This window comes from Acomys russatus, chromosome 18 (genome assembly GCF_903995435.1).
Source record: "Acomys russatus chromosome 18, mAcoRus1.1, whole genome shotgun sequence".
NCBI classification, from domain to species: Eukaryota; Metazoa; Chordata; class Mammalia; order Rodentia; family Muridae; genus Acomys; species Acomys russatus.
Window position 1 is genome coordinate 2,894,759 of NC_067154.1, and position 11,364 is coordinate 2,906,122.

At 46.8% G+C, this 11,364-nt stretch overlaps 1 protein-coding gene across 1 annotated transcript in view; it reads right to left on the reverse strand.

The window, feature by feature from the left end:
* The window catches only part of LOC127201971 (phospholipid-transporting ATPase IB), a 199,621-nt gene extending 196,565 nt beyond the window's left edge, over positions 1 to 3,056 (reverse strand). Inside the window, exons 1-2 of the mRNA XM_051160575.1 lie at positions 3,040 to 3,056; positions 2,464 to 2,647 (exon numbers count right to left, since the gene is read on the reverse strand). Of these exons, the coding sequence (XP_051016532.1) occupies positions 2,464 to 2,647; positions 3,040 to 3,056 (201 nt within the window). The remainder of the gene's footprint in view (positions 1 to 2,463; positions 2,648 to 3,039) is intronic.
* Between the last annotated feature and the right edge of the window lie 8,308 nt (positions 3,057 to 11,364).

Below are 11,364 nucleotides of genomic sequence, written 5' to 3' on the forward strand. Positions count from 1 at the left end.
TGCATGTGTGCACACACACTCACACTCACACGTGTACACACACTCACATGCGCATACACACACACACACACACACACACACACACACACGAGCCTACTTCTCCATCCATGTTGTAGTCCTTCATTATCTTCCACTCAAACAGGGTACCTGGCTGTGCAATCAGGGGCAGCTGACTGGTGCTGGGTAGAGGTGATTTGAGGACCTTTGTAGTATGAGACAAAGCCACAGTACTCCAATAGCATCTACTTTAAATCAACTCTGTCTCCTCAGAGTCACTCCAGGCAGACAAAGGCAGGAGCAGGTAGAATGTTCTTTGGCAGATGGGGAGCTGAGGGCTAGAGACACACACTATACCACACAGTTCTTCTGCCTAGTTCAGGTGGCCAAGAGTGGCCAGTCACCTGCCCAGCAGCTGCTATGTGTGCAAGCCTGAGGCAGGCAAGCAAGGACATGGGACCAGGCCTCTGCCCACTGAATGACTTTCCTAGCGTCTTTTCTCTTCTTTATCTTATGGGGCACTTCCTTCAAGACACATTTTTTTTTTTTAATGTGGCCACCCACATAGAAAAAAAAAAAAAAAAAAAGAACATGGTGTGAACTTCAACCAGACGTGGTTGGCACTTCAATAGGGCAGAGGAACTTATCCAATGGGTGGTGTTTTCGGCATGGCAATTAAGGAAGAAGCAACTTAGAACCTGGTGCTTGGCATAGACTCAATCCTGAGATGACATCATACCCCCGCAGGACAATGAACAGGAAAACCCAGGCATGGGTATCAGCGGTCGCCTTAGCTTCCTTTGGTGGACGTGCCTACTACCATGGAGGGCAAAGAAAAGCCCCAAATGGGCTTAGAAGGCTCTCCACACCCTTCTCTCTGATGCCTCCTTTCAACAAAGGATGCCTCTCCCTCTCTCTCCTATCTATTGGACTTTCAGTAAGGAGCCCTCCCTCCCTAGACATTCTAAAGAGAAAAGCAGACAAATATTTGCCTGTAACTCCTAGGAAACCTCTTAAGATCCCTTCCAGCCATATGATGTTATAACTCAAGTATTTAATAATGCTGGGGTGTATAACATCCACAGTTGCTGACAGCAGACAGGAAGCGTGGGTCCCATGGGCCTCTGCACAGTTGACTCGGCAAAGTAATGGAGCAGGTGTGTGTGGAGGCCCCCAAGGTTACAGGGGTCTGCTGCTCTCTGATGTTGGGCCTGTGCTCAGACCTGAGGCCAGTCGTTCTGTGTGTAGGACCTTCAGATTTCTCACCTGTAAAATCAGAACTCCTACCGCCTACTCCGGGATTCAGCTCAGGGACTTGGCGGGGGGGGGGGGGGGGGGGTGGGGGGGGGGGGGTCCACAAAAAAACAAAACTGACTTAGTCAATTTTCAAAGCTACATGGTCTGAGTAATTTCTGGCTGCCTTTACAGAACCTCAAAGCAGAAGGAAACATGAGAGGTGATCAAACAGAGCTTCCTTCAGGGATGGGGAGCCCCAAAGTTGCAGAGGACCAGACCACAAGCTGTAGGAAAGTTGCGTGTTTTCTATGCATCTCTGGATTTTAGCTGAAAGGGTGACAGCCACTGTTCCTTGTAATCATGCAGTTAGGTTTAACATGTTCTCCAAAAGCCTATTCAGGAAAGCGGGGGGGGGGGGGGGGGGTGTGAGGTGGCAGAAAGAGCTGGTGCTACAGCCAATGCAGGTATTTAGCTATAAGACCCTGCAACTTCGTATCTGGGAGAAAATGCCAGTATTCCCTGGGCCTAAGCGTCTAGATATCTACCAGGCCAGACAGCCCAGATATTTCCCAGAAGGGTCTTAGGTTGGCTCTTCTTCTTTTTCTTCTTGTGGCTATCATGAAGGGGTGGACATCTCTTGGATCCTTGGGGCCAGAAACACATCAAAAGCAATAACCGTAAAATGCACCAGAACTGTGCTGGCAACACTCCATTCAGAGAAAGACAGCCGAACGCGGCCTGACTGCAGGAAGACGCCTGCTTCTGACCATGAGTCACCTGGCCGCTGCTCTCTCAGTTCACCCCACAGCGGGGATTCTAGAGGGATCCCAGCCACGGCTGCCAAGAGGGGACATCTGTATGTGACTGCTTCTTTCTGACCTTAACCACTTGCCAGGAACATGCCAGCGCTTGAGTGAGGGACTATGTAGCATTCTGAGAATAGCTGTTTTTCAATGTGGGATGTGAAGAATTAAAAAAAAAAAAAAGACAGTGGGAACAGGAGCAGTCTATGGAAACTGTCTGCCATGAAAGGCAAGTCTCTAAATAATAGGTCCATGGCTAGTCCCACCTCTGGCCCAAGGAAACCCAAGCCAGCATAGGGGCCTCAAACCGTTCAAGATTCAAATGACAGCGAAATCAGCAGGTGCTTGCCATGCACCTAGATGGCCACTGAGTCCTTTGGGCTGCCTCCCATGCCCAGCTGCCGTCACTGTGAAAAGGGAGGCTTACCTGCGCGATGGCATAATCTGAATTGTTGGTAGCCTGCATGCCCTCGTTCCCACTGATGCCGACCCCTACGTGGGCAGTCTGGATCATTCCCACGTCATTGGCGCCGTCCCCGATGGCCAGGGTGATGGCTTTCACGCGCTTCTTCACGACGTCCACAATCTCAGACTTCTGCAGAGGGGACACTCTGTGAGAGAAGAGAGAAGGAGGAAGAGGGAGGAATGAGGACCTGCAGGCATCATTCCCGAGGGGACAGCTGCGGCACACAGGCTGTGTTCAAAGGCAGACAGACAACCTCGGAATCCAGGGCAATACATTGGATGCTCACGTGTAAAGAAGCCTTGAGAGAACAGGAGCCTGTGGCTTTCAAGCGTTTGCCAAATTTGTGGATGTGATGCACATCTCTGAAATAGCCTAAACCACAGCCAGACTACCATCCACTGCTGAGTGGTGTGAGCAGGAAACAAACTTTCTGGGGCTCATGGGCACTGCCCAAGGCCAAACACCAGTAATCTAGTTACAGAGAGACCTTTAAAAATGTCTCCCCAGCAAACCAGAACACAGGAAGGGACTCCCCACTGTGCCGTGTTACGCATCCCTATACGGTGAGGGGCCGGCAAGGGAAAGTTCCAGAAAATTTTACAGAAAGGAAAGAAAACAGGCAGGACATGAGAAAAGGGAAGGGAGAAAGCACAGCAAGGGGAGAACTGATTCCATTTCTACCCCAGAGATGATGATGTGTTTGCTAGGCAGCCAGCACAGGAGGCTGGGTCCAGATAGGCCCAGGCCCGAGGTCTTCTGGTACTTGAAGGGCAGAAGCACAGCCCGGAAGAAGAAGACCAAAGCAGCCCCTGCTTGGCTCTGGGAAGAGAACTTTCATAAACCTAAGAATTCAGTGAGCAGCAATGTTGGTTAATGAACTGTGCCACTGTACTGCAAGCTGGGATGATTCCCCTTAGCACGAAAAGTCCCACTAGCAACTCACGGCTGGTTTCTTTTTAATACTGAATTGGTAAACTGATATCCGGGGGCAGGGAACTTACAAGTAAGTTCCTGAGTCGCCTACGAGAGAGGTGCGGTAGCTGCAGCCACACGTGGGCGATGTGTAAACTAGAGTGATGCTCAGAGACCTGCTTCCTTTGTTTTTCTTTTTAAGTCATTTATTTTTCTTTTATGTGCATTGGTGTCTTGCCTGAATGTGTGTCTGTGTGAAGGTGTTGGATCCTAGAGTTATAGACAGTTGTGAGCTGCCATGTGGGTGCCGTGAATTGAACCCAGGTGCTCTTAACCACTGAGCCATCTCTTTAGCCCCAAGACCTGCTTCTTAAGAACTGTGCCCATCTGGCATGGCCCCCACGCTCACGAACACCCTACAGTTTCCCAAGTCTATAGGTTACCCAGCTGAGACTGAGCTGCCTTTATATCAGATGGTATAGAGAGAAAGGATGATTTGGGTTTGGAGGTTGGCCATTTCACATACAAAGGAGGACCCAGGAGAACTGTGGGTATAGAATATGGAAGGAGCCAAGTAAAGCAAAGGTGTTGCTTGAGCTAAAACTTTTGTTTTTGTTTTTGTTTTTTTTTAATTGGGTATTATAATTTGGTTCTTAAGGTGTCCTACATAGCCCTACATGTTAAAGGCTTAGTCCCAGGTATTGGGACTAAAATGGGGATTAAAAATTAAAGTGGGGACTAAAAAATGGGGATTGCGGCTGGAGATACTGTTCAGTGGTTGCTAGCGCTGAGGTTGATACACAATACTTACATCATGGCTCACAACTGTCTATAAGTCCAGGTCCAGGGGATCTGATGACCCTGTTTTAACTTCTGCAAACACCAGGCACACACGTGGTGCATAGACAAACAGTCAGTCAAAACACTAATGCACATAAAATAAATAATCTTAAAGAATTTTTAATAAAAATAAAGATGAGCCTAGTAGGAGGGTGTTTCTCAGTCATCAAGAACATGCCTTCAAGGATGTAGTGGGACCCAGTCCTTCCTCTTTTTCTTTTCCAGTTCCTAGCCTTGAGGTAAATGTCCTTGGTCTGCCATGCACTTCCTGCTATAATGTTCTGCCTCACTATGGGCCCAAGACAACAAAGTGATCAATGCTGGAGTGAGACCTCTAAACCCAGCCATCCAATCAACCAACCAACCAACCAACCAACCAAAACCCCTGTCATCCCAGATAACATTCCTTATAGTAGCAGAAATCTGGCTAAAGTGCCCAACAGGAACAAGCCACAAGTCACCAGGCTTGTTCAGTTTGTCTCTGGGATTTGGCTCTGAAGTCATTCTGTCGGCCCGATTGCAATGGCTGACGGTACGCTCCATGAATATCCAACAGCCGCCTCTTTCCAACTAGCAAAAGCAAGGGGTATATAGAGCAAGTCCTACCCTGGCATTTGAGGAGCATGAAATTCTCATCAAGGATTTATTACACCCTCTGCTGTGATGCCTTGAGAAAATATAAGTCTAGCACATGCTCGGGGTTCAAAGCAGATGTCAAATAGGCAAATTTCACAGACCCGACTAGGCACCAGTGTGCTCCAGCCACATGGAGCACTTGAGAATGCCAAGTTGCCATGGAGCAGAAAGCAGCTCTTTCCTATCTTAATTTGTGACCTGGAATCATGCGCCATACTTAATAAGCATTCCCAGAATATAATGTGTTCACCCCATAAAATAAAGCTCCAGACCACATCTGAGCCCGGGCACGGTGCTTGCCACACTTCTGTAACCAATTTTGGTGCATTATGAGTAAAAACGTAACCTCTAAGAGTTCCATCAACTGAAGAGTTAGGCTACATATGTGCAGAACACAATATATTTGCAAATGAAGAACTCCTGTTTGAGACTTAAAACTGGCTCAGCACCCCCACTGAGACTTCTTTTCTGTGTCCTAACCATCTAAAACTAGCTATTTTTTTTTTCAAGTTACCTCATCCTAATGCTTAAGTAAAACCAAGGGTGGATGCTTCCACAGAATTAGCACCATACATTAGATGGCTTGAGCTACGAAAGCCCGGGGCAGAGTGATGTTCTCGTTCTGATCTTTCAGGGTTAGTATAAGTGAGTTTAGAAAACCCCTTTCCTGCTCAGTCATTGCTCAGATGGGGCTGGAACTAGACCACAGATCACGTACAGAGTTCCCATGAACTGGAGGAGTTAAAAAAAAAAAAAAAAAAAAAAAAAAGACTCCTCTCAGAGACAGTCAAGAGAGTGCCTGACCGACCAACTTACCAGACTCACTATTTTCACTACTTGATTCCAAACGATTAATTAAGTACCCAACAACCACAAGTTTGCAGCTCACTGTGCCAGATCAGTGATTCTCAAGTGTTACATGGCATCAAAGACATCTATAGACCCTCATTCAGAAAGCCAGGGAAGGGCTTGTCTTCCCTGTTTGAATGAGAAATGTCCCCCACAGGCTCGTGTATTCAAGCACAGGCTGCCTGGTTGGTGGCACTGTTTCTGAGGGATAGGGAACCTTTAGGAAGCAGAGCCTTGCTGGAGGAAGCACATCACTTGGGCCTGCCTTGGAGTTTGATGGCCTGTCTACTTCCTGTCCTCCTTTGCTTCCTGTATGTCTTGGGGATGTGATCAGTATGCTTCCTGACTGGCAGGCTAGCTTCAAATACCTGCTGCCATGCCTTCCCCGCAATACAGATGGTATCCTCCCTGGAAATGGGAGACAAATAAATCTTTTCTTCCTTAAGTGGCTTTTTGTTAGGGCACTGTCTCAGCAACAGCGAAGTAACAAACCTAGCCAGTGGCGAGAATTTCTAACCAGCTCTCAGGTTTGTGTCAGCGATACTGGAAGCTCTTTCTACATCCCATGTTCCCTAGGCCACACTTAAATGACACCGTAAGGTGCATAGAAAGGGTCAGAAGGTGATGATGATGATGATGATGATGATGATGACGACGACGGTGATAAACAACTGCAGAATCACAGAATCTCATCCCGCCTTCTTAAACCTTACAGTCTTCTTCAAACTCAAAACTTAGCCTCAATTTAGGCTGGCACCTCATGTAAGACGTCCTTCAAATGTGAGTCCTTCATGTGAGAAGGTCGTGGGGGAATGCCAGAAGTAGGTAAGTGATGTCACACTTCTTTCCTTTGTAATGATGTAGAGGGTACCTATCTCTACCAAGCCGAAACCACAGAAGTACTGAGTGCCACACTGCCAATATATCAGGAGATTTCATTTGGAAAAGCGTTTGCTTTCTAGTAAAGGGAAATATACTACGGTGGGGATTTTTTTTCTTTGACTAGAAAACTCACTGAAAGGAAAGACTATGTTCTTTATAGCAGCTACTTATCTCCCAAACTTAAAGCAGCTTTCGAGATTCATTTTTGCTTAATGTGTATGAGTGTTTGATCTGCATGTATGTACATATGTCAGATGCATGCCGTGTGTGGAGAGGTCAGAAGAGGGCGCTCGGTTCTCTGGAATTGGAGTTACAAGCAGTCCTGTGCATGCTGGGCCTGATCCTGGGTCCTTTCCAAGAACTCTCAATCACTGAGCCATCTCTCTGGCCCAGGCACTGCCTTTAAAAAAAAAAAAAAAAAAAAAAAAAAAAAAATATATATATATATATATATATATATATATATATTTTAAACTTATTCATATTACATCTCAATTATTATCCCCTCCCTTGTATCCTCCCTTTCCTTCTCCCTCCCATTTTCCCCTTACTCCCCTCCCCTATGACTGTGACTGAGGGGGACCTCCTCCCCCTGTGTATGCTCATAGGGTATCAAGTCTCTTCTTGGTAGCCTGCTATCCTTCCTCTGAGTGCCACCAGGCCTCCCCATCCAGGGGACGTGGTCAATCTGGCTGGCTAGCAGGAGTCCCCTTCCTCCCTCACTGCTCCATGTGTGTGCCTCCCAAAGCTGTGTGCTCGGTTGAAGAGGACGACCTTCCCCGAATATAGAGGATCGGTCTTCAGTCAAGAGTATACGAGTAGCTGCGCTACCCTGCTAGAACCTCCTAATAAGCTCAGAGACCCAGGCACTACCTTTAAACGTCTCTTATTTAGGCTGGTGGGATGGTGCAATGCGTACAGGTGCCTGCAGCCAAGCCCGGTGAGCTGCATTTGACCGCTGGGTCCCACATGGTAGAAAAAGAGACCCAAATCCCTCAAACTTGTCCTGTGATCTACACATATACACTGTGGCATGCTTGTGACCACACATGTATACACACAGCCACACAATAACTCATATGATTTAAAGGTCTTATTTAAGCAGATATACACGTACCTAATTTATAGGGATAAAACTTAAAATATACTGAGCTATTCCACACACATTTCTTAGGTGCTTCCCCGTCTTGCCACTTGATTGGACTGTGTCCTTCCTTTTTGATGCATTTGGTACAGTTCTATGGGAGACATGGGGCCAGATTTCCAGGCCATCCATGCAGCCTTTCCTGTTTAGAGCAGCATTTATCTATCTGTACTTTGACCTAAAATATTCAGCTTTCTCAAAATGTAAACTGCTGTCCCAGTCTGTGGTACATCATACTGTGGCCCCAAATTCTCAAAGCAGATACTATTGACAGTTTAGAATTGTCCCAAGAGCTCAGGGAGGAAATGTGAGACTTTGGCCATGGGGTAGAGAGGAAGGAGTGGATCTGGAGAGCCTTAGGACTGGGTTATTTGGAGGTCCTGGTGGATAAGCACTCACGTGAGTCTCTTAATAGTTCTAAAGGAGACTATGCAACACACACACATATCCTTGGAGAGAAGGCCTCTTATAGAAATCTTAAAGAGACAGTACCTCCAAAACATGCAACAATTAAGGAGTATGTCTCCCCTCTCACAGATCCCTTTGTTGTTTTATGACACCCCCCCCACACACATACAAGCACACCCCTTTCACATGGTATCTTCAAAGCAATGAAGATTGCTTTCCCATCAACCTACAATCTTCACCAGGCTTCTAACATCAAATTCAAAAGTTATAGAGTGAACATTCAGCGAATATTATCTAGGTCATGCTTCCAAGATGTACACCTCTAGTCATAAGTACAAAGAAAGGGGAGCAAACATTCGCATCATCACAGTTGCACATGAGCAACTGCCCTAGCAACATGCTGTTGTTGGGCAACCATGAGAGACCGCTGATCCACGGGGAGAAGAAAAAAAATCCAAGAGTGTCTGGACACCTCTGTGACCTCCGTATTTTCCATGAATGATAGCTCACAGAAAGCAGATAAAAATACGTCCTTTTACAGTGCTCCGGGGACAGGCACTGTTTGCAAACTTCCTGACCAACATGCTGGTGGTCCCGATTCTATTTCCTGCTAAGATCCTTGAAAACATTCCAGGCTTCTAGTGACAGCGCCCATTGACAAATGGGCAGCAACAGTCTCTGGCTTCACAAAAGCTCTCCTGGGAAGGGCCAACATGTGGGCCTGGGCTTTTCCTCCACCTTGCTTCTTCAGATCACAATGCTTTGATTGTTACAGGCCAGCCGCTAGCCCCTGGGTATCATCTTGCACAAGCGCTCTGAGGGCTTCGGAGATATTTGCTCTTCGGGCATTAGGACTGTTTCACACGGCCTTTCGGCAGCGCTGGATAATGCACACCAGTATTTGCCTGGAGGTACCTTCTGCCACCATCTGGCATGCCTCTGGAGGACTTTAAGGACATTTGGAACTAGTCAACACAGTCTCTCGTAGGGTAGGCATTTGATTTGTGGACTGAACACAGCGATGCACCTCGACCAGTGTTTGTGATAAGATTCGGCACAAAAATGACATGAACCCCGGTGTGATGCAGCCGCCTTCCTAAACTATAGATTAGATCAGAACACCGGGTAACACTTTCTACATTTCCCGTGATCAGTCGCAAGGTCCTGCAGTGAAGGCTGCGGCAGTCAGAACACCCAGCGTCTGTGGCAACGTAAGCGGCAGGCCGCAGAGTGAGCAACTGGCTTTCTGTCTTGGTGGTGCTACAACTACACAGTAGCTTCAGGAACGTAACACATATATTACATTTAAATTGTAGGAGCTTGCTCCTCCTGTGACAGCATGCAAGCCCTAAAGTCTATTAACAACGAGGTGTAACTATTCGTTATCAAAATCACTAAGGCACAATGCTTCCATCTTCCAGGATGGGCCTTTTCTGTATGTTTCCCCCTTGAGCCATGGAGGAAGGGGTAGCCCAGTGTATGTATGTATGTATGTATGTATGTATGTATGCATATATATATATATTTATACACACACACACACACACACACATATATACGAATGACATGGTCTCAGTTCTGTACACCACTAAGTATGCTGGACTCTCACTTTGAATGGCTTATTTGGAGTTATATATCAGGGCACTCTACTCCTCTTTTGTGGTTCTGGGAAACTAAGAGGGAAGGCACTCTAGCACTGAGCTACTTACCCATAAGCCTTGGGACCCAAAGCTCTTCTATAGCATCTATAGCTAGTTCAATACTGCATGTTTTTTTAAAACTGGACTTATAAAGGAAAAACCCTTAAAATAGATTATCTATCTATCTATCTGTCTATCTATCTATCTATCTATCTATCTATCTATCTATCATCTTTCTTTCTATCTATCATCTATCAGTTGGCCAATCTGGTTAACTACCATCTGACTGATATTAGTCACCCTGTCACTGGTGGTTGCTCGCAACACTCACAAGCTTCCTTCTAGGCACTGCCCATCACCCCATCGCTGTGAGTAGCTATGGCAACCTGATACTCTCTACTACCCGAACAAACCTTTATAACTCGATCCTGCCTAAGGCTGTAAAAGCTGCCTCAGCAGCTGAGACTCAGAGAGGGGCTGTGAGAAAAGGGGAGGCCGCCCGCGTGCCTGAGATCGGCGGACCCAGCGGGTGAGAAAGGGCGCGCTATGAAACACGGGTGTTTTGCTCGCCAGTTCAGAATTTATGCCTTTGTACTTGCATCTCTGACAATTTTATCACTTGTCTGGGTGTAGAACAATTACAGAGAGCTTCTGACAGAAACTTAGCGCCTGAATACCTAAACGGTCCCGGAAACGATGGGGAATGTTCTAAGACCTGGGCAACCTCACTTGATGTGGAAATCGAATGAAGGGCTTATTGTGAATTACACGTGGTTTAATCATCAGTGAGAGTTGCTGGGTATAGGCTGCCTTTTCCTCAATGAGGCCGAAAGAATGGAGCTATCTAGGAAGGCTGGGATTTGAGTAAATGATATTAGATCCTCAAGTTCCCAGGGTGCAACAGGGATTAGAATAACACATTTAAATACCTTAATGTTTTTAGCACAAAAAGCATTAATTCGATACTCTGCTTCCTTGAAGTGCTTTATTAAGGCCCCAGGACCCTCTCAGGAGTGTCTACCTTCCTTGAAGTTAATGCGCACGGATCGTTCCCAGCGCAGCTTCCCTGTATTTCACAACAGTGTGCCTGACCTCTGCTATGGGGAATGAGAAATGGAGCTGAGAGGAAAGCTGAGAAGTGTTGGGCGTTTGACATTTCAGAGCAGACTTCCAGTCCCTCCAGGGCCAGGCTGCATGAGCTCACGCAGCACTGAGGAGATGCTTAAGTCAGCTTCAATTAGGCCTTCCCTTCTGACATCACCTGTGCCAGGGGCCAAAGGTCACCTGATTCCCAGTCCAGAAAACACTAAGCTGTAATGGCTAGAGCTCTGAAAAAAGCGGGGCAGCCAGCCTGTCCCAGCTAACCTAAGCAACCAAGCCAAAGGAACAGCCTTGGCTATCGCCATGTGCATGCCACAGTTAGAGGCGATCTGCAGGTCAAGGTGGTTTTCTCCTGACTTTCTGTCCTTTTTGTTTTAAGTGGGATTTGCTGAGTGGGAAGGGAAGCTCCTCAGAGTTCTTCCTTCCAAGTAGCACGCAACTTCCAAGACC